The sequence below is a fragment of the Eufriesea mexicana genome, unplaced genomic scaffold, assembly GCF_001483705.2.
Source record: "Eufriesea mexicana isolate 0111107269 unplaced genomic scaffold, ASM148370v2 scaffold92, whole genome shotgun sequence".
Lineage (NCBI taxonomy): Eukaryota > Metazoa > Arthropoda > Insecta > Hymenoptera > Apidae > Eufriesea > Eufriesea mexicana.
Genome location: NW_016908266.1, coordinates 262,728 through 285,439, shown reverse-complemented (window position 1 = coordinate 285,439; position 22,712 = coordinate 262,728). Strand labels below are relative to the sequence as shown.

Below are 22,712 nucleotides of genomic sequence, written 5' to 3'. Positions count from 1 at the left end.
TCCTTCGTTGATCATGCACTGAATCAGAGTATCTGATAAAACGTGTCAATATATTGCAATTGACGATAAAATGTAGAATACTGATTGATCATGGTTGATGATGGCTGATAAGATAATTTTAGCACACATCTGACTCTGTGAATTTGGGTTACGTAGGTGATCTTACGAATTAAATTGCAAGCTTAGCATCAAAGGTCTGCTTGAAATATAAGATCTGATAAAATTTATAATAATGATCGATGAAATAATTCATGATGGTTGATAAGATAATTTTAACTCTTCGCACTTGACGATTTTTTCGTTACAGAAAAATAGTAATTCTAAAACTTTCTACCATAAAATCGACGATATTTTTAAAACGGTAAAATAGGAAATTGTATGCAAATTAAGACTTAGAATTATTTTATTTCGAGATCCCACGCATCGTTGGGTAATTTTATACGGCAAGAATTGAGTTACGATGTGCACCATTTTTGTGAAAACAAGCGCCCTCTGTGTCATGAAGCTAAACTACACCGAGCGCCTATAGGCGCCCTCCGTGCCACAAACGCGAAATTTCTAACCGGCCTAAGGCGCCCTCCGTGTCACAAACGCGAAATTTCTAAGCGGCTTAAGGCGCTCTCCGTGTCACAAACGCGAAATTTCTAAGCGGCTTAAGGCGCCCTCCGTGTCACAAACGCGAAATTTCTAAGCGCCTATAGACCTCCTTCGTGTCACAAACGCGAAATTTCTAAGCGGCTTAAGGCGCCCTCCGTGTCACAAACGCGAAATTTCTAAGCGGCTTAAGGCGCCCTCCGTGTCACAAACGCGAAATTTCTAAGCGGCTTAAGGCGCCCTCCGTGTCACAAACGCGAAGTTTCTAAGCGGCCTAAGGCGCCCTCCGTGTCACAAACACGAAATTTCTAAGCGCCTATAGACCTCCTTCGTGTCACAAACGCGAAATTTCTAAACGCCTATAGGCGCCAACAGTAGCCTAGAGGTTAAATATGATATATTAATTAACATCGATCTTTAGAATCTGATTAAATGGCGACTGAGGATTGCCTCTGGAGTGCAAAGAGTTAATTACCAGCAGAGGTCTGTTTGTATGCATATGGCAAGATAGAGGATGCATGAATGGCTAGGAGATCCATTTATCTAACAGCAGTGTAAATGGAGAAGATATGACGAGATAATAAAGTAAACTGAGGTAAGGAAGTCATAAAGCCTGCAAATTTCTTGATCCAAAAGGCATTGAAAAAGATTGTTCAAAAGGAATCAGGATGATTTAAATACCAAGTGCAAATCCAGCTATAAAGTCTCTGTTGCTACGTGTTTCTACGAGGACATGTCTGATTTGCGAGCTGATCAAAGGCTTCCTGAGCAGCAGGTGCGGTCACAATGGGAGGAAGAGATCGTGAGGACAGGAAGTTGGGTGACGAAGGGACCTCAGAGATTGGTCTCTGAGGAATTTTCGGCGATTTCAAGGGTGTGTCCGAAGGTCGGTGACGAGGTCTGGTGAAAGGTTAGACCGAATGAGTAACTGCGAACAGTGATGTGTATATAGATAAGAGTATGTAGATATATAAGAATACATACATAGAGAGGAAAGCAAGAGAGACTGTAGAAATTTGTGACTTGATTGTGATATGAGCCTGAACAATTGAAAAATAATAATTCCTGGTACCTGACATAGGCACAGCAATTTTTTCCAATTATAGATTTGCATCCTGAATATTTATTTTACCCAATTTTCTTTAACTTTGTTCACTCTTCTCACCAAAAAACCATCCTCCCAATCACCCTTTAGCTGGTGGTCAACTGTATAGCCAACACTAAAAGTATCGGTTGCTAGGAAGCCAAGAGAAGCTTTTTCGACTATTGTATTGTCTAACGTTTAAAAGGATCCACTTGTCATTGGACCAGATGACACTCTACTGTCAACTACGACCTAACTAGGAAACCTACTAGCATATCTATCAATAAGGAACTTAGGAGTATTATTCTACCTCTCACCTTGCAAACTGATCCAAATCCAAGACTCAAAGAAACATAGATAGAATGTTTGTATCACAAAGCACACAGTCTTTTTCCTAAGGAAGAACAAGAATCACAGGTGCCAGAACTGTCAAAGCATCGGCTACCAGTCAAGACCTATAAAATTAGGTATTCCATTCGTTACAATGACATGGAATTATTGACCAGGTACATCGAATTCATCACGTCAATGATCCACCAACTCGTCCAATCCCTAAACAGTGCCTAGAACTGATCCAAACCCAAGACCCAAAGAAGCATGAAACCTTCGTATTAATTTCGTATCTTCTTTTTCCTAAAGAAGAACAAGAATCACAGGTGCCAGAACTGTCAAAGCATAGTCTACCAGTCAAGACCTATAAAACTAGGTATCCCATTCCTTCGAATAACACGGAATCATTGACCAGGTTCATCGAATCCATCGGACCAATCACCTACCATGTCTTCCAATCTCTAAACAGTGCCTACAACTGATCCAAACCGAAGACCTAAAGAAGCATAGAACCTTCGTATCACAAAGCATAGTCTTTTTCTTAAAGAATAAAAAGAGTCACAGGTGCTAGAACCATCGAAGTATCGTCTATCAGTCAAGACCTATAAAACAAGGTATCCGGTTCGTTCGAATGACACTGAATTTTTATTTAATAACTTTAATAATAACTTAATCGTCGAATCTATGGTGCCAGTCAACCTACCAACTCGTCAAATCCCAAAATAGTGCCTAGAACTGATCCAAACTCAAGACGGTGCCTAGAACTGATCCAAACCCAAGACCCAAAGAAGCATAGAACCTTCGTATCACATAGCACAGTCTTTTTCCTAAAGAAAAAGAAGAGTTACAGGTGCCATAATCATCAGGAATCATCTGATAGGTATCTGGTTCGTTCGAATGGCACTGAATCCTTATTTAATAATAACTTAATCGTCGAATCTATGGTGCCAATCGATATACCAACTCGTCAAATCCCAAAATAGTGCCTAGAACTGATCCAAACTCAAGACGGTGCCTAGAACTGATCCAAACCCAAGACCCAAAGAAGCATAGAACCTTCGTATCACATAGTACAGTCTTTTTCCTAAAGAAAAAGAAGAGTTACAGGTGCCATAATCATCAGGAATCATCTGATAGGTATCTGGTTCGTTCGAATGACACTGAATCCTTATTTAGTAATAACTTAATCGTCGAATCTATGGTGCCAATCAACCTGCCAACTTGTCAAATCCCTAAACAGTGCCTAGAATTGCGCCTATAGACCTCCTTCGTGTCACAAACGCGAAATTTCTAAGCGGCTTAAGGCGCCCTCCGTATCACAAACGCGAAGTTTCTAAGCGGCCTAAGGCGCCCTCCGTGTCACAAACACGAAATTTCTAAGCGCCTATAGACCTCCTTCGTGTCACAAACGCAAAATTTCTAAACGCCTATAGGCGCCAACAGTAGCCTAGAGGTTAAATATGATATATTAATTAACATCGATCTTTAGAATCTGATTAAATGGCGACTGAGGATTGCCTCTGGAGTGCAAAGAGTTAATTACCAGCAGAGGTCTGTTTGTATGCATATGGCAAGATAGAGGATGCATGAATGGCTAGGAGATCCATTTATCTAACAGCAGTGTAAATGGAGAAGATATGACGAGATAATAAAGTAAACTGAGGTAAGGAAGTCATAAAGCCTGCAAATTTCTTGATCCAAAAGGCATTGAAAAAGATTGTTCAAAAGGAATCAGGATGATTTAAATACCAAGTGCAAATCCAGCTATAAAGTCTCTGTTGCTACGTGTTTCTACGAGGACATGTCTGATTTGCGAGCTGATCAAAGGCTTCCTGAGCAGCAGGTGCGGTCACAATGGGAGGAAGAGATCGTGAGGACAGGAAGTTGGGTGACGAAGGGACCTCAGAGATTGGTCTCTGAGGAATTTTCGGCGATTTCAAGGGTGTGTCCGAAGGTCGGTGACGAGGTCTGGTGAAAGGTTAGACCGAATGAGTAACTGCGAACAGTGATGTGTATATAGATAAGAGTATGTAGATATATAAGAATACATACATAGAGAGGAAAGCAAGAGAGACTGTAGAAATTTGTGACTTGATTGTGATATGAGCCTGAACAATTGAAAAATAATAATTCCTGGTACCTGACATAGGCACAGCAATTTTTTCCAATTATAGATTTGCATCCTGAATATTTATTTTACCCAATTTTCTTTAACTTTGTTCACTCTTCTCACCAAAAAACCATCCTCCCAATCACCCTTTAGCTGGTGGTCAACTGTATAGCCAACACTAAAAGTATCGGTTGCTAGGAAGCCAAGAGAAGCTTTTTCGACTATTGTATTGTCTAACGTTTAAAAGGATCCACTTGTCATTGGACCAGATGACACTCTACTGTCAACTACGACCTAACTAGGAAACCTACTAGCATATCTATCAATAAGGAACTTAGGAGTATTATTCTACCTCTCACCTTGCAAACTGATCCAAATCCAAGACTCAAAGAAACATAGATAGAATGTTTGTATCACAAAGCACACAGTCTTTTTCCTAAGGAAGAACAAGAATCACAGGTGCCAGAACTGTCAAAGCATCGGCTACCAGTCAAGACCTATAAAATTAGGTATTCCATTCGTTACAATGACATGGAATTATTGACCAGGTACATCGAATTCATCACGTCAATGATCCACCAACTCGTCCAATCCCTAAACAGTGCCTAGAACTGATCCAAACCCAAGACCCAAAGAAGCATGAAACCTTCGTATTAATTTCGTATCTTCTTTTTCCTAAAGAAGAACAAGAATCACAGGTGCCAGAACTGTCAAAGCATAGTCTACCAGTCAAGACCTATAAAACTAGGTATCCCATTCCTTCGAATAACACGGAATCATTGACCAGGTTCATCGAATCCATCGGACCAATCACCTACCATGTCTTCCAATCTCTAAACAGTGCCTACAACTGATCCAAACCGAAGACCTAAAGAAGCATAGAACCTTCGTATCACAAAGCATAGTCTTTTTCTTAAAGAATAAAAAGAGTCACAGGTGCTAGAACCATCGAAGTATCGTCTATCAGTCAAGACCTATAAAACAAGGTATCCGGTTCGTTCGAATGACACTGAATTTTTATTTAATAACTTTAATAATAACTTAATCGTCGAATCTATGGTGCCAGTCAACCTACCAACTCGTCAAATCCCAAAATAGTGCCTAGAACTGATCCAAACTCAAGACGGTGCCTAGAACTGATCCAAACCCAAGACCCAAAGAAGCATAGAACCTTCGTATCACAAAGTACAGTCTTTTTCCTAAAGAAAAAGAAGAGTTACAGGTGCCATAATCATCAAGAATCATCTGATAGGTATCTGGTTCGTTCGAATGACACTGAATCCTTATTTAATAATAACTTAATCGTCGAATCTATGGTGCCAGTCAACCTACCAACTCGTCTAATCCCTAACCGGTGTCAAAGCTTCGACAACCCCAGTCTCGCGATCCTTCCAACCTCCCTCTATCCCGAACGATCAATCTTCGATCCCGTCGTCTCCGATTGCCCTGTCCCCCAGGAACAGCAGATTAACGACGGCGACGATGGCGAAGAAATTGAAACATCGAGGGAGCCCGGTTTCGCGCGCACTCGATCCTCGCGTTCCCTCGGCCTTTATTTACGAGCGCGTTACACGCAATGTTAATTCGACAGATTTTCACCGTAAATAACGGCCGTAAATACCTGGCCGGCTGGAATATATATTTATCTCCGGCTATAAAATTCCACACACGCCGGATGCGCGGTGCTTCGCGAGTTGGCAGAGCCTAGGAAGATTAACGCGACGTATTTCGTCAGGACGTTCCCCTGATACGGGCTGTCGCGAGAGTGAAATGGTACCGGAAACAGCGGTACCATTCGACTCTAGAGGTATGGATGGTACACCAGGATATGGGTACTTCAGCCAAGTTAATTACGTGTTTGGTAAATACAGGAAATACAGGGACTGTGGCTGCGAGCAAGTTAGACCTGAGGGGTGTGCATGGTGTATTGGATTTTGAAGAATTATTCGTAATTTTGGATTAGGATTTGGATTAGAAGGATCAACATAACGAATTTAGTTATTTATTTCGTTGCAGGAGGAAATATGGTGATTATGGGGTCCAGTAAGTTAGACACAGGGATGGGAATGATGGTATACTTGGTCATTCATATTTTCTAAATTTAATTTTCTATTTAGTAAACATTTGAGATGTAGACACTCTCACATTGAGAGAGTTAGATACCATGAATAGAATATTATTGGTAATTTTGTATACAGGGATTATGACATTGAAGAAATTAGGCATGCGGGGTATGAACAGTATGAAGATAATTTTATTAATTATTTTGTTTGGCAACTGCCAGAGATCTGAGAACTGATCGACGAATTTAGAGGTCAGGCATAGAAAGTATGAATAATATAAGTTTTATTAATTATTTATTTGATGATTACAAAAGATCTGAGAATTTGGATGAACCTAGGCACGAAGGTACAAAGGATTTACCAGGATATTGATAATTTCTTAAACTCAGTCATTTATTTGGTAACTGGCATAGTCACCGAGGCTATGACATCGTCCAGGTTAGGCATGACAAGTGTGCTGCCAAAATATTGGATTCTAACTAGAGACATCGACGAATTTAGAGGTCAGACATAGGAGGTATGAATAGCACGAATTTTATTAATTATTTTGTTTTACAACTGTAAGAGATCTGAGAACTGGGATGAAGTTAGGTGCAAAGGTACAAAGGACGTACCAGGATATTGATAATTTCCTAAACTCAGTCATTTATTTGGTAACTGGCATAGTCACCGAGGCTATGACATCGTCCAGGTTAGGCATGACAAGTGTGCTGCCAAAATATTGGATTCTAACTAGAAACATCGACGAACTTAGAGGTCAGACATAGGAGGTATGAATAGCACGAATTTTATTAATTATTTTGTTTGACAACTGCAAGAGATCTGAGAACTGGGATGAAGTTAGGTGCAAAGGTACAAAGGACGTACCAGGATATTGATAATTTCCTAAACTCAGTCATTTATTTGGTAACTGGCATAGTCACCGAGGCTATGACATCGTCCAGGTTAGGCATGACAAGTGTGCTGCCAAAATATTGGATTCTAACTAGAAACATCGACGAACTTAGAGGTCAGACATAGGAGGTATGAATAGCACGAATTTTATTAATTATTTTGTTTGACAACTGCAAGAGATCTGAGAACTGGGATGAAGTTAGGTGCAAAGGTACAAAGGACGTACCAGGATATTGATAATTTCCTAAACTCAGTCATTTATTTGGTAACTGGCATAGTCACCGAGGCTATGACATCGTCCAGGTTAGGCATGACAAGTGTGCTGCCAAAATATTGGATTCTAACTAGAGACATCGACGAATTTAGAGGTCAGACATAGGAGGTATGAATAGCACGAATTTTATTAATTATTTTGTTTTACAACTGTAAGAGATCTGAGAACTGGGATGAAGTTAGGTGCAAAGGTACAAAGGACGTACCAGGATATTGATAATTTCCTAAACTCAGTCATTTATTTGGTAACTGGCATAGTCACCGAGGCTATGACATCGTCCAGGTTAGGCATGACAAGTGTGCTGCCAAAATATTGGATTCTAACTAGAAACATCGACGAACTTAGAGGTCAGACATAGGAGGTATGAATAGCACGAATTTTATTAATTATTTTGTTTGACAACTGCAAGAGATCTGAGAACTGGGATGAAGTTAGGTGCAAAGGTACAAAGGATTTACCAGGATATTGATAATTTCCTAAACTCAGTCATTTATTTGGTAACTGGCATAGTCACCGAGGCTATGACATCGTCCAGGTTAGGCATGACAAGTGTGCTGCCAAAATATTGGATTCTAACTAGAAACATCGACGAATTTAGAGGTCAGACATAGGAAATATGAATAGCACGAATTTTATTAATTATTTTGTTTGACAACTGCAAGAGATCTGAGAATTGGTATGAAGTTAGGTGCAAAGGTACAAAGGATTTACCTGGATATTGATAATTTCCTAAACTCAGTCATTTATTTGGTAACTGTCATAGACACCGAGGCTATGACATCGTCCAGGTTAGGCATGACAAGTGTGCTGCCAAAATATTGGATTCTAACTAGAAACATCGACGAACTTAGAGGTCAGACATAGGAGGTATGAATAGCACGAATTTTATTAATTATTTTGTTTGACAACTGCAGGAGATCTGAGAACTGGGATGAAGTTAGGTGCAAAGGTACAAAGGATTTACCAGGATATTGATAATTTCTTAAACTCAGTCATTTATTTGGTAACTGGCATAGTCACCGAGGCTATGACATCGTCCAGGTTAGGCATGACAAGTGTGCTGCCAAAATATTGGATTCTAACTAGAAACATCGACGAACTTAGAGGTCAGACATAGGAGGTATGAATAGCACGAATTTTATTAATTATTTTGTTTTACAACTGCAAGAGATCTGAGAACTGGGATGAAGTTAGGTGCAAAGGTAGAAAGGATTTACCTGGATATTGATAATTTCCTAAACTCAGTCATTTATTTGGTAACTGTCATAGACACCGAGGCTATGACATCGTCCAGGTTAGTCATGACAAGCATGCTGCTAAAGTATTGGATTCTAACTAGAGACATCGACGAATTTAGAGGTCAGGAGACGCACGTGGCACGCAGCAAACATGGAGTCGGAGGAGATACAATGTTTCCCGATGTACGACTGCAGAGGGCTGGAAAGTATGCGCGGACGTTGGATAATTGAGGATGGAAGTGGGTAGTAAATCATGGAATAGCCCGTGTCAAACGGTCCCTCGATATATCATTGTAGGAACGAGTGCTTATGGAAATGTCGTAGGTGTGAGAAAATTCCTGGCGCATCCAGTGTGATTGAGATGTTTGAAAAACGAGGATTCCAAGATTGACTGCGTATAAAAGTCATTTTCACGCTGGTTATACGGTTATTTATAGATATCCTAGTTGATCCCACAAAATTTACATCCAGGATGGATTCTAAGCTCCCTCTGAGTCATACCTCTGAAGCATGCAGCGTATATATTATGACACGTGGAAAACTATTAACCTTTTAAACACTGTCCCATTCTCTTTCTAGAATTCTTCTATTCTGTGTCTTGTTTGTCTTCAGATGTTTATATTTTTATAATCAAATAGAGATTTCAATGAGTATCTTTGACTTTCTATAATTAGTAGATTATTGTACTAAATGCAATGTCTGATCTTTGAAGGATTCCTTGAAAGGAAGCCCATCTCCACTTTCATCCAGTCTGTATCAAGCTGCCTTTCGTTTGAACTTAGTTTCATACTTAAAGTCATAACTCAACTTTAGACATTTAAATATTTTTCTTCTCATTCAGAAGCTTCGTGGAGTATCCTCGTTCTCTCAAATTAGGCTTTATTAAATTAGGTTATTAGACTATAGCAAAAATTATTAGACTTTATGAAGTTGTCAGTTAATTCAGACCCTTCTGCCAAGTCTTCTCTCTGCCTTATCTTGAGAAGATCCTGGAGTATTATATATACCAATGATTCGTCAAAATGATTAGACTATAGCAAAAATATACGAAGTTGTTAACTAACCTAGAACTCTGATCTTCTTCCTAGATCCATTCTCTCAAACTTCTACTTCAGCTGCTCTATTATCCTTCTCTCTGTTTAATCTTAAAAAGATCCTGGAGTGTTCCCAATCTCTCAAAATGATTTGACTATAGCAAAAATATACGAAGGTGTTAGCTAACCTAGAATTCTGATCTTCTTCCAAGATCCATTCTCTCAAACTTCTGCTCCAGCACTTCTAACGTCTTCCTCTCTGCCTGATCTTGATAAGATCGTAGAATATCCCAATCTCTCAATTAGACTATAGCAAAAATATATGAAATTATCAGTTAACCCAGAACTCTGTTCTTCTTCTAAGATTCATTTTCTCAAACTTCTACTCCACCACCTCTTACGTCCTTTCATCGGCCTAATCTTGAGAAGACCCTTAGAGAAGCTTGAAGGGATGATCTCTTGATCCAATCTCCATCATTGGAAGCTACACGCACACCTCCATCCGATTTCCCGTATCGATCACACTAGCAGAGATCGCATTCTCCTCGGGCCTGCCAGATGTTCCTTGCTTGGTCCGCCAAAAAATCCCTCTTCCCCTTTGTGACAGACGTCCTCGGATCGTGCCAATTATGGTGACCAGATGTCAGCCCAGTCGATTTAGCGGATCGAGAGGTTCACGGCCACGTTCACCTTGGTCGATCCCGCGAGACTAATGCGCTTAGACCCTTCCTTCCTATACACACCGATCGCCGATGATCACGATCCCGTCGATCCTGTTCCCGGGTAATAATTACCGGCTGGCTGTCAGTGCCAGGTCAATGGGAAAGCATTGGAACGGCCACGAGAATCGACAGCTTCCGCGGGTCGTTAAACCTGAAACGCTTCTCGCTGCTGTGCGCCACCAGTCTAGGTTGTACTCCGCTCTTTTCGTCGTGATCGATGCATTAGCAATTAGAACGCGGCAATGGGTCTCTTCTGCAGCTACTACTCCTCTTTCGACTTGGAAATCGCGGAAGGTCGACCTGGTTAGGAATTCAACGTGAGACGCTAGCAGGTTTCTAATTGCTCCAATGATAGTTTTGAGAGCTCGGTGAGCATGAAGAGATGGACTATGTCGATCTCTTGGATCCCTTTACCAGCGATTTTTACGAGGATCGAGGATTTAGCGAGGATCGATGATCAGGATGCTTCCAAACCTCTTTCTGGACAGCTACATCTGAAGATGTTGACTATTTAATTCCGAGACATGTCAGGTGTTCTTTACACTCTTTGAGGTGTAATTGTCAAAATGGACTTGCGTATGTCAAATTATTCACAGCGAGGTTAGGATATCGGATAATTAATATTTCCGAAGTTAGATAATTAACCCAGGATGGTCCTCGTGGGAGACTAAAACCAGAAATACTCATTCAGACTATGAAAATAGTGCCCTGACATTAGATCTACTGAGCTCTATAATGTATACCCTTAAACAATGCATATTTAAAATAATAATAATAATAATAATGAAGATCGTGCGATGAAATGAATAGACACATATAACTACATACTTCGATTATTTGAAATCCGCCATTTTGACGGATTCCGTAATCCTAGTATAAAGCCCAGAGTACTCAAGTACTGGAGTATCGAAAACACTCTAAATATTCAAATTCCCGCATATCATATTCAACAAAAGCCTTAGAGATTTCGCACGAACATGCACGTCTGTCCCACAAGTCCCCGTGACCAATCCCGGGCTAACGTATTACCCATGAAGCCCCACGAGTTCCCTTCAATTTCACCCCGGCTGGCGCCACGCGAAGTCAGCAGACTCGGGGACTATTAGAACGAAGCGAAAGCTCGTTTCCATCGAACGACACGGTTCTCGAAACATCGGGAAGAATCTAGGGAAACGACTATAGGGGGCTCTTTTTCCCCCGCAGGTTCGGAAGCGTCTCGAGCGTGGAGGATCGGTCGTAAGGTCAGAGGTGAGCCTTCGAGCGTGCCTCGAAAATAGAACGTGGTCACGTGGTTACCGGTTCAGGCCGTTTCTATTTCAATTATCGCGCGACCGAGCAATTTGCTGGCGTTTAATCGCCGCCGAATCACTGGCTCGCTTCGTCCCGATTGTAATTCACCGTGGCCACGCGTGGGGGTCTCGGCGAAGTGAAACGGCGCGCATGCGCGTGCGCCTGCGCACGCGCATGCGCGACCATCCGAGATCTAGATCGGAACTTTCCAGCCGCGCTCGTTCAGGAATGTTGATTAACGTGTTAATTAAGCGGCGCCGTCGAGGGAAAAAATTCCAACTGGTAGGAACGAGAAGAAAATTATTTTTCATCGTCGTTTTGCCGCTTTTCGCCCGGATGCTGGATAAAATATCATCGTTTTTTCCCCCGATAGACGGAGAAACAATTTGCCGGGTCGAGAGTGAAATCGGAGATTTCTTTTCGATCGGATCGTAGCGGGAAAACTGGAAGTTATACGAGCCTGGTTTCGTCCGCGACTTACGTAAGCCGCGAAGGCGAGAAAAGTCTGCGCAATTATCCACCATTTTTTCCGAACTTTCTAAAGTTTCTAGACGCGGCTCTGGCCGACGAGCAGAACGAAATTTCGATTAACATACGGAACTAGGAAAGTCGACTAGCTTTTTAGCAGGACATTCGTCTTCCTTTTTGTCCATTCTTCTTCGAATGTTTTTGACATTGGCTTGGGCCAGAAGACCCGATGTCCACTCGATAGTTGTATAAAATATAGTATACTCGTGTGTATGCGCACAATTAATATATCTGTGTCATATTCTGAACCAATTAAAATATGTAAATTATAATACACGTGTGTTGGTGCATTAAAATAGCAGTAAAATTGATTTTTATCTTGATAAAGTTGCATTAACATATTTTATTATACATAAGTAATCAAAGAATATAAAATATGGTTATACATGGGAGTACATATACATGTTTCAATATACAACTACATTACGAATCGTATATTTCTATTTGGATATTAAAAATTAATATATATACTCAGATAACGAGAATTATATTAATGATTTTAATATTCATATATTATATTATTCCAGTTGAACGTGTTATGAGATTTTTGAAATTGGGATGTTGCGAAATGAAATTTGAAAATACAGATTTCTTTATTTTTAATTTATTTGGTTTATATTTTTGAAAAAGCTCGGAATAATTTTATTTGAAACTGGAATGGATTATAAGTTTGCCTCAACTGGACCATTGTTCTCTATTGTTTCAGGAAAATGGCTGTCTCTACTCTCACATACGATGGGGCGAGGCTTTCGTGGTCGTTTACAGCGTGACGTGCAAACGAAGTTTTCAGGAAGCCCGCGGATTGCTGAAGCAACTGGCTGATTTACGCCTGCCATCCTACTTCACTGCTCTGTTGCTCGGCAACAAGAGAGATCTGGATCATGCTCGGTGAGTGTTAGATCATGCTATCTGCGTGGAGATCAGCAACCGAGTAACCTACAGGATAGTAAATTGCGTTTTTTAAATTCCATGGAAAATATCCTGCAAAGAAGTAGAAATTTCTCCTACTTCCAGAATTCTGATCAAACCTGTTCAAACTAAGTCTACGACACGGAACAAAACATGAAATGAAATTACACTCATTTTTCTATTTCTACTTTCAACACTCCAATCGAATATACTGAAACCAAAATTATACCATAACTCTTCTTGCCACTTTCAACATCCTAATCAAACCTCTTCAAACCAAATCTACAACACAGAATGAAAAACAGAAAGAAACTACCCTCGGTTTTCTATTTCTACTTTTAGTATTCCAATCGAGCATATTCAGGCCAAAATAAAACCATAGTCCTTTGTTCTACTTCCAACATCCTAATCAAACATCTTCAAATCAAATCTACAAGATAGAACTAGAAACAAAGTAAAAGCATACTCGCATTTTTCTATTTCTAGTACTTTCAACATCCTCGTCAAACCTCTTCAAACGAAATCCACAACATAGAACCAAAAACAAAGTAAAGTTACTCATATTTTATTATTTTTGCTGTTCCCAGCATCCAAATCAAACCTCTTCACACCAAACTCATTATACAAAACTAAAATGGAATCATAATCCATTTTCCTACTTCCAATATCTTAATCAAACCTCCTCAAACTAAATCCACAACATAGAACCAAAAACAAAGTAAAATTACGCTTATTTTACTATTTTTGCTATTTCCAACATCCAAGTCAAACCTCTTCAAACCAAACACACTACACAAAACCGAAATAAAACCATAGTCCTACTTCTATAGTCCCATTTCCTACTTCCAATATCTTAATCAAACCTCCTCAAACTAAATCCACAACATAGAACCAAAAACAAAGTAAAATTACGCTTATTTTATTATTTTTGCTATTTCCAACATCCCAGTCAAACCTCTTCAAACCAAACACACTACACAAAACCGAAATAAAACCATAGTCCTACTTCTATAGTCCCATTTCCTACTTCCAATATCTTAATCAAACTTCTTCAAACCAAACCCACTAGACAGGATCAGAAACAAAGAGCAAAGTAAAACTATCTACGTTTTTCTATTTCTTCTATTTCCAATGCCACAATCAAACCTCTTCAAACCAAACACACTACACAAAACCGAAATAAAACCATAGTCCTACTTCTATAGTCCCATTTCCTACTTCCAATATCTTAATCAAACCTCCTCAAACTAAATCCACAACATAGAACCAAAAACAAAGTAAAATTACGCTTATTTTACTATTTTTGCTATTTCCAACATCCAAGTCAAACCTCTTCAAACCAAACACACTACACAAAACCGAAATAAAACCATAGTCCTACTTCTATAGTCCCATTTCCTACTTCCAATATCTTAATCAAACTTCTTCAAACCAAACCCACTAGACAGGATCAGAAACAAAGAGCAAAGTAAAACTATCTACATTTTTCTATTTCTTCTATTTCCAATGCCACAATCAGACCTCTTCAAACCGAACCCACCATACAAAAGGAAACTTAAATTAACCATAACGGGCCCATTCGATCATCTCGATGCACCCGGACCACGCCTAAACGAAGATCGAAGACACGACCGTTCGCGTTTTCCACGCGACTGACATTATCGATACGAAGGAAAATCGTGTAACGACAGGACGGAACTCGCGATCGGAATCGGCTAATCGGATCGACTCGATCCATCCGGCCCGCGTCGATCGGCTCGTTACGAAACCGTTAAACATAACAAACACGGTGCAGCGGTCTGACCCGTTTCTCGCACGGCCCCCCCTCCCCCCTCCCCCCATTCTTCGACACACTTTTCCCCGGTTTGATTGTCATCTAATTGCCGGGCCTTGTCCACGGGGCCCGAAAGAATCGCGATATCATTGGCTGCCGGCCGGGACGGTCCCGAATACTCGCTGACTTCACGATCACGCCCTCGGGCGATTTCACGCCGTCGTGTATACGCTAACGCTCTCAGAAGTGTCTCGACACTTTCGTCGGTTGTACAGGGTGTCCTGAAAGTATGAATCACAATGTTGGTTGTGTATTAAAAATATAGCGTGAAACAAAATTAGCAGTATAAATATGATCAGGAAGATGAGGTAGGAGAAAATAGAGAGTGACAAAATTCCAGTTTCCAGCAAAATGATCATGGTAATGATTGTTTGTGATAAAAATTGGTGACACCAGTTATTAGGTGCACATGCGTTGGACTGATTTGTGAACGAATTATTTTTTTAGAAATGCAGTTTTGTCTGTGTAGGGCCTTCCTAATCCTATTTGTACCCCTAATTTTGAGTCACACTGTATATGTGTGATTCGTGTAATTCTTTTAATTTAATACCTATGTATTTGTGTATTAAAAGATGCGCAAATATATACATGGGTATATATGTATACTGATTTATTTGCATTGATTATTATTGGTTTAGCTGAGGCTCAGTTAGGTATGATCTATCGTTAGTTGCCACTGGTTTAATTAAGCTTCCACTAGGTATGATTCTTCATCAGGTGTCATTGTCTTAACCGAGGTTCAATTAGGTATGATCTTTTATTAATTGCATTAGTTTAACTGAGGTTCAGATAGGTATGATCTTTCATCAGTTATCAATAGTCTAGTTAATACTCTATTAGATCTGATTTTATACTGGTTGTTATTAGTTTAGCTAAGGTTCAGCTAGGTAAGATCTTTCATCAGGTGTCATTGAGTTAGCTAAAATCCAATTAGGTATAATCTTCCACCACTTTTCACTGGTCTAGCCAAAGTCCTCTTAGGTCTGATCCTTCATTAACTTAGACTCTGTAGCCTGACTTTGTACTATTTTATTAGTTTAGCTAAGATTCAGCTAGGTACAATCTTTCATCAGGTATCAATTAATTTAGCTAAAATCCAATTAGGTATAATCTCCCACCACTTTTCACTGATATAGCCAAAGTTCTCTTAGGTCTGATCCTTCATTAACTTAGACTCTGTAGCCTTATTTTATACTATTTGTTATTAGTTTAGCTAAGATTCAGCTAGGTACAATCTTTCATCAGGTATCAATTAATTTAGCTAAAATCCAATTAGGTATAATCTCCCACCACTTTTCACTGATATAGCCAAAGTTCTCTTAGGTCTGATCCTTCATTAACTTAGACTCTGTAGCCTTATTTTATACTATTTGTTATTAGTTTAGCTAAGGATCATCTAGGTATAATCCTTCATCAGTTATTAGTAGTCTAGCTAATACTCTATTAAGACTGATTTTATACTGATTATTATCAGGTTAGCTAAGGTTCAGCTAGGTACAATCTTTCATCAGGTGTCAATTGGTTTAGCTAAGATCCAATTAGATATAATTTCCACCACTTTTCACAGCCTTAGCCAAAGTCGTCTTACATCTGTCCCTTAATTAACTTAGACTCTATATCCCAAGTTAATAAATCTCAGGAATACTTACGTGCAACACTTACTTACTGTAATATAAATCCTCACCAAGCTGCTAAAAACATTCTCGGATCCCCAAAATAAAAAGAAGCAGAACACATTTGCTCTTCGCTTATTCGATTGCTTCTCTAATCCGAATAGCTGCAAGATTAGATCACATCGCCGAGAATATAGCACGATCTATTTCTCTACTATCGATCATTCCAGTATCGGCTATCTCTTTCTAGCTTAACTACCTCCTCCGCGATTAACCGTCAGCAAAAACGTGGTCTCTAAATTAGATACTCCAAAATCGCCATTCGACTCGATTTCGGTGCTCTGATTGAACTTTTTTGGCAATTTGGAAAGGGTTAAGAGTCTTCACCGTGCAATATCGTACAAGGATACCGAGCAAGTGGCACATATATCCCGTAGCGAAAGTTCCAGGCTGATTTATCCTTTGGGTCCTATTGATCGCGGACACTTAAATGTTACACGAAATACCTAACGGTATTGATGATAGTAATACATCCTACCAATCGAATGCTCGACAGAGCCCCAGTTCTCGATGTAGGCGAAAAGCTGTGGCAACATTTTTACTCTTCGACGGTGGACCAGTGATAAATTCGACCGATCCAGACGATTTCGATGAAAGGAAAAAGAAAAGGAAAGAAACGCTGGATTCGAATTTTTCTTATTGCTCCTGCTATGTGTGGACACTTGAACTCACGTGGAATGTCTAACGGCATGCATAGTAGCCTAGTGTATACACACACGGAGTGCATAGTAGGCCTAGTTTGTGATCCGAGTGACAAATCGCTGTCATAAGTCTTGAAGAATTTGAAAACGGCCAGGTGTCGTGTAAAATCATTGTTGATATCGATTAGACATTTCTGGTATAATATCGTAATGTACGGAGTGATTTGTTTGATCATGCATTGGGTGTCCAAAAATACACGTAGGAAGTAAGTTTGAAAGGAAAGAGGTTTTTAATTCAAAATTCTGAATATTTTTTAATAATGAAGACGCGTTGCTTTTTCGTATAGCGCGCCATTTTTAATAACCCTGAACTGTCAGCTGTCACGCTGTCTTTTTTCTTCGTTGGCAATACTTCACCGCACAGATGACGCAAATTTCAAATCTTGCGTGAATTTTGGGACATCCTGTACGAATATTTATGACACTAGATCGTGTTCCAAATATTTTATTTCTGCAATTATTATAAATATGAGGTTATTAAGATAGACAGGCATATATATATATATATTTCCATCGCATCATTTTAATCATTATTTTCTGTATATCAATGTTGTAGTATTATTTAAATCATTCGTCTGGTAAAATTTTCAACCGTAAAACAGGAAATAGAAATTTATTTTCAATTAAATATTCATATTAACATCCGAGAAGCTTAATTGCATATAATTCTGCGAAGACGTAAGATTTACTTTTATTCCCTTTTGCAGTCCAATTAGTAGATAAACCATAATTCCTTAAAACTGTGTAACACACGATATGTTCATTACAACCAGAGATATAAGCACACGAATAATCTAAAGCATTATGCTTCTCATAAAACATCAGTAAGTACAACGCCGTCTATCTCTTAAATAACTTAACACTAGATTTAGGGTCTCCACCATTTTGACGTATTTCGAATTTCACCAGAAAAATTACAGACACCTTTTACGTTTAAATAAAAATAATCGCTACAAATATTACAAATATCCTTTTGTTTCACGTTAAATGATACATTTCCCCAGTACTCGTCCCTTTTTCTCGTCGATCGCGATCCACGGCACCGCGACTTTCCTGTCCGTATGCGTGTTCGGCCTATTAATCCGGCAGTTCACTTTCCCGGTGTGTCGTACCGCGGATGCGCGCGCAGCCTTGCGTTTGCGCCTGCGCCTGCGCGTGCTGGTGCGCGTGCGCCCCGTGTCCGGTAACAGGATCTTCGCGAAACGTTTCCTAGACGAGGCGAGATTTCGCGTGCGCCACGCGATTTGCAGCTACCGCTCGGCGTCCCTGTTTTTTTCCTGTCACCTGCTCTCTCATCGCGCCTCTCTCGTGATCCAACGGCGTCCCCGGCGTGTTGGATCAGTGCCTGGTGGCGTGAAACGCGAAACGAGGCGCCACACCGACCGCACTCCGACACCAGAGACCGTTTCGAGCACGACACCCGGTAGTGGTCGCGACTGCTCGCTCACCTAGAAACCGTTCACGCGATCTTCGCTCCGACAGCGATCTGTTTACGCGCGCGAGCCATCGGCGAACTCTCGGCTGGCCGACTTGGACGCCTCGCACGACTGCTAGCTTCATCTGACGCATCCGTGCATCGATTCAGGCCGTCTGTCCACGGAACGTCGATTCGCAGATGGCGTTAGACGAGGCTTAACCTCTTCCTTTTTTCACGCGTTTTTCGCTCGAAACGAGGCCTCCAATCGAGGAATTTTATTCCTTTCTTTATTCTTTTTACTTCGTTTTAAGAGTGTATTCCACTTTTTGCGTATTTCGAGTAATTCGGACGTCGGGTAGTTAATTATTATTGCTGTACAGGATATGTAGAGGTATGCATTTAAGTAGGCTACATCTTTTCTCTTCCATTTTTTTTTTTTTTATTTTTTGAACGAATTTTATATTTATTTTTGCATGCTTGGAATAATTCAGACCTGAAAGTTAATTATTATTGTACTTAGTAAAGGTTTGTGTTTAGGAATATTACACGATTTAAGATTTATTCTATCTTTGTATGATTATTACTTTTGGTACGAGGTTAGGAATAATGATATATTATTATATATATTATATAAATTAAATTATGATAAAAATAGTAATGTATTATTATTTTTTAGTATTTTTTAGCATAAAATACGAGACGTTTCAATGGTCGATAATGCGAGACCATTCAACTCTAAATAATGGAGTAAAGTGAGGCTTATTGTAAGGGTTGCTCCAGGTGATGTACGTTCGCACCGACACAAGGTTGCAATCGTCTAATTGCTGTAGCTCGTAGGCTCCTTATCGATTCCCTATATCTTATCGATATAATTACACCACGTTGCAATGACTCTCTGCTTCATAACCTTTAACGTTGTCTCTGTATTATTAATCGTCATGAGCACACGTAAGCACGCATTTGAGGCACAGTAGGGGTGTACAGCCAATAGGGTTGCGTTCTAGGAAAGGCCAACATTATCGGAAGATACGGAGCCAGCAGTGATTGCTATGTGCACTACAATCAATAGAAGGTTGATTAGAACTATGTATATAAGATGCAGTAATTAAATATTCCTGATCAATTATGGTCATAAAGATTACTGTTTCATTGCATTATTTACTACGACTTTGAACATAATATACGGCCCTGAGATCATCATATCCACTACAAAACAATTTTTCTTGCCATTGTTATTTTGTATAGTATTATTATAGTGTATCATCGACATTTTAATATAGAGGGTGAGGTTAGAAAATGTGCAATGTAATAGGAACAGCCCTCTCATAATTCTTTTAACTTATTATATTAGGGTGATTGGAACCTAATTCATAATATAGTTACAACATCAAATTATGCTATGATAATTGTCACCTATTGGACATTTTTTAAATGAAATAATTGTTACTAATAATTCCATCATAAAGTGAATTTTCAAATATGAAAATAAGTATATTAATATTTCTAATATTTCTGAAAATCTTAATGAAAAAGGAATGCTAATCTAAAAAAATTGAATATCTAAGTATAATCCCCAGGAAATAAATTTTAACAAAATATCTGTAAGAAACATATATAGCAACCTAGCGAAACCCCATACCCAGTCATCGCCTCTCGTAACGTTTCAAACTTCTCAAAAACTCCTTCTCCTTTCACTAATCCCTTCTATCGAGTGTCTACGATATATACTATTTAATCCAAAGCCGCATACCAAGATCCCCAGTCGCGATAACCTCCCTTTAATTTCACCCGTGTGGTCCGGACGCTCGAGATCCGCGCGAGCAGCTGATAAATGCGTCGAAACTAAATATTCCCTTACCCACGTGGTCTGGAATCAACCACGCCTATCTTGACCCGGCCAATTCGTAGTTTACGCAATCCACGTGTCGACGCTGGCGCCCCCAGTGCATCATCGAGCGTTGCGTGATCCGCGTAGGAGAAAGCTAGGAAATCGAACCAGTCGCCATTTTTCCAAATCTCACGGAACGTTTGTGATAAAGATTTGCCTACGAATAGCCGCTTATTAACCTTGTCAAAACGGCCACTGGCTTCTGAATAATAACCCAATAGCTAATGGGATTGAGTTCCGATTCGATAAGGTTAGCCATGTGCTGCATAGATACTCCTTGAGAAGGGTGTAGATTAGTTGAGTTTGCCTATTCTTTTTATGTGTATGACAGAATTTATATATATACCATTAGTTACAAGGAAATATTGAATTATACATGGTAATTCATTTTCAACCTGTGGTATGCTGAGAGGCTTGTTTTATGTTTAAGACTCAGCATGGTAGGAAGTGAGAGTAGGAGGGTTTGTCATTGGATGAGGAGTTTGATGGAAAAGTGGTAAGGGAGTTTTTGTTATGTAATGAGATTATTGCAGGAAATGATAAGTAAGATTGGTATTTGTCTAGGGGATTTTGTTAGGAGTTTGTTTTGTGGGGATTTTTGATGGATGTGTGGTGAGGTGTTGTAATCTTTGGGTACGTAGAGATTGTTCTGTTAAGAGTCAGATTATTCATGGGTTTCTTGATGTAAAGGTTTCGATACTTGTGATTTTTACAGAAATGTAAAATCCATTTGCACTTATAGACACTGTAGCACTTTCCAACGCGTAAATATAGAATTCTTAATCAAACCAAAACCTGATTTAATCCTAGAGAGATATAGGACTTGTAACTGAATATACAAGCTACAATCTATTATAAGAAATAAAATATAGAATTTCTAGATTATCAAAACCTAATCCAAACCTGTAGAGATATGTGTAAACCCTATATCTATATATACAGCGTATATTATTCTACAAGAAATAAAATATAGAATATTTAAGCACACCAAAATAGAGATGTAGAAGCTATATCTGGATATATAATGTATAGCTTCTATAACAAATAAAATGAATTACTGAAATGTAGAATTCCCAACCAAAAACTAATAATAGAAGTTTAGAATGTGGATCTAACAACCTATAATATTCTATAAGGAATGAAATATAGAGTTCTTAACCATGCCAAAACCTAATCAAATTCTAACTCAATCCTAAAAAGCCTTTTATCTGATACATCCCATAAATTCTTATAAAAAATAAAATATATACTTCCTCGATACATCAAAATCCAATTTAAATTTATAGAGAATAGTAAGAAACAAAACCATGTAATTCCAAAATATGTGCAAATCCAATCTAAACTAGTACAAATTTATGACTTGTATAAATATACAGTCAGTAGTATTCTCTAAGGAATGAAATACAGTATTATTAGATACATCAAGACCTACTCGATGCTTACAGAAGCTTTAAAACCCATCTAAATATTCAGCTCGCAACATTCCATGAGCAAAAAAGAACACAAAATTGCATATTTTATATCTTCTTAACCAACACCTCCAGCAGCTTGACTTTCCCATCTCCTAACCCTCTTCCCAAACAAGGGTCTCCTAACCTCAAACTAAAAACCTCCCTATACGCTTGTCATTCAACGAATAAGCAAGCAAATAACACGTGCAACTTCAACCAGCTTATCTACGTCCCTTGGTAATCTCCTCCAGCAGATCTCTTAACTCCAAATCGATCAAAAATTGACATTCGAGATACACGATTTCGCTTTCATGGCTTACAAGATTGCACAAAGGGGGGAAACTCTATTACATTTCGTCTCGGCTCATTCGTCATTCGAACGTATGAGCGAATACTATGTAGAAACTTTTCGAACAATCCTGGCCTTTTGAGGTCTGTTTCATATGCAAATCTCATGCGATTTTTCGCATCTTTCGAGTGGTCGGATGTTTGAAGGTGCTCAAGAGTGAATCACAGCTTCTCGCGTGTTTTGTGCCGGGGACGAGAGAAAGCTGGCAAACGGTAGTCTTTATCGTTGTACCCCGCGATAACCTTCCATTTCCAGTTCCCGATGGTTCCCTTAAAAATGGTCGCTCCGTGATTGATGGCCCGTTGAACGGTGTTTGATTGCTCTTGAGT

General features: G+C 39.3%; 1 protein-coding gene across 1 annotated transcript in view; it reads left to right on the top strand.

Moving 5' to 3' along the window:
- The window catches only part of LOC108554879 (ras-related and estrogen-regulated growth inhibitor), a 128,815-nt gene that overhangs the window by 87,722 nt on the left and 18,381 nt on the right, over nucleotides 1–22,712 (top strand). The window contains exon 4 of the mRNA XM_017910290.1: nucleotides 12,868–13,049. Coding sequence (XP_017765779.1) covers nucleotides 12,868–13,049 — 182 coding nt within the window. The remainder of the gene's footprint in view (nucleotides 1–12,867; nucleotides 13,050–22,712) is intronic.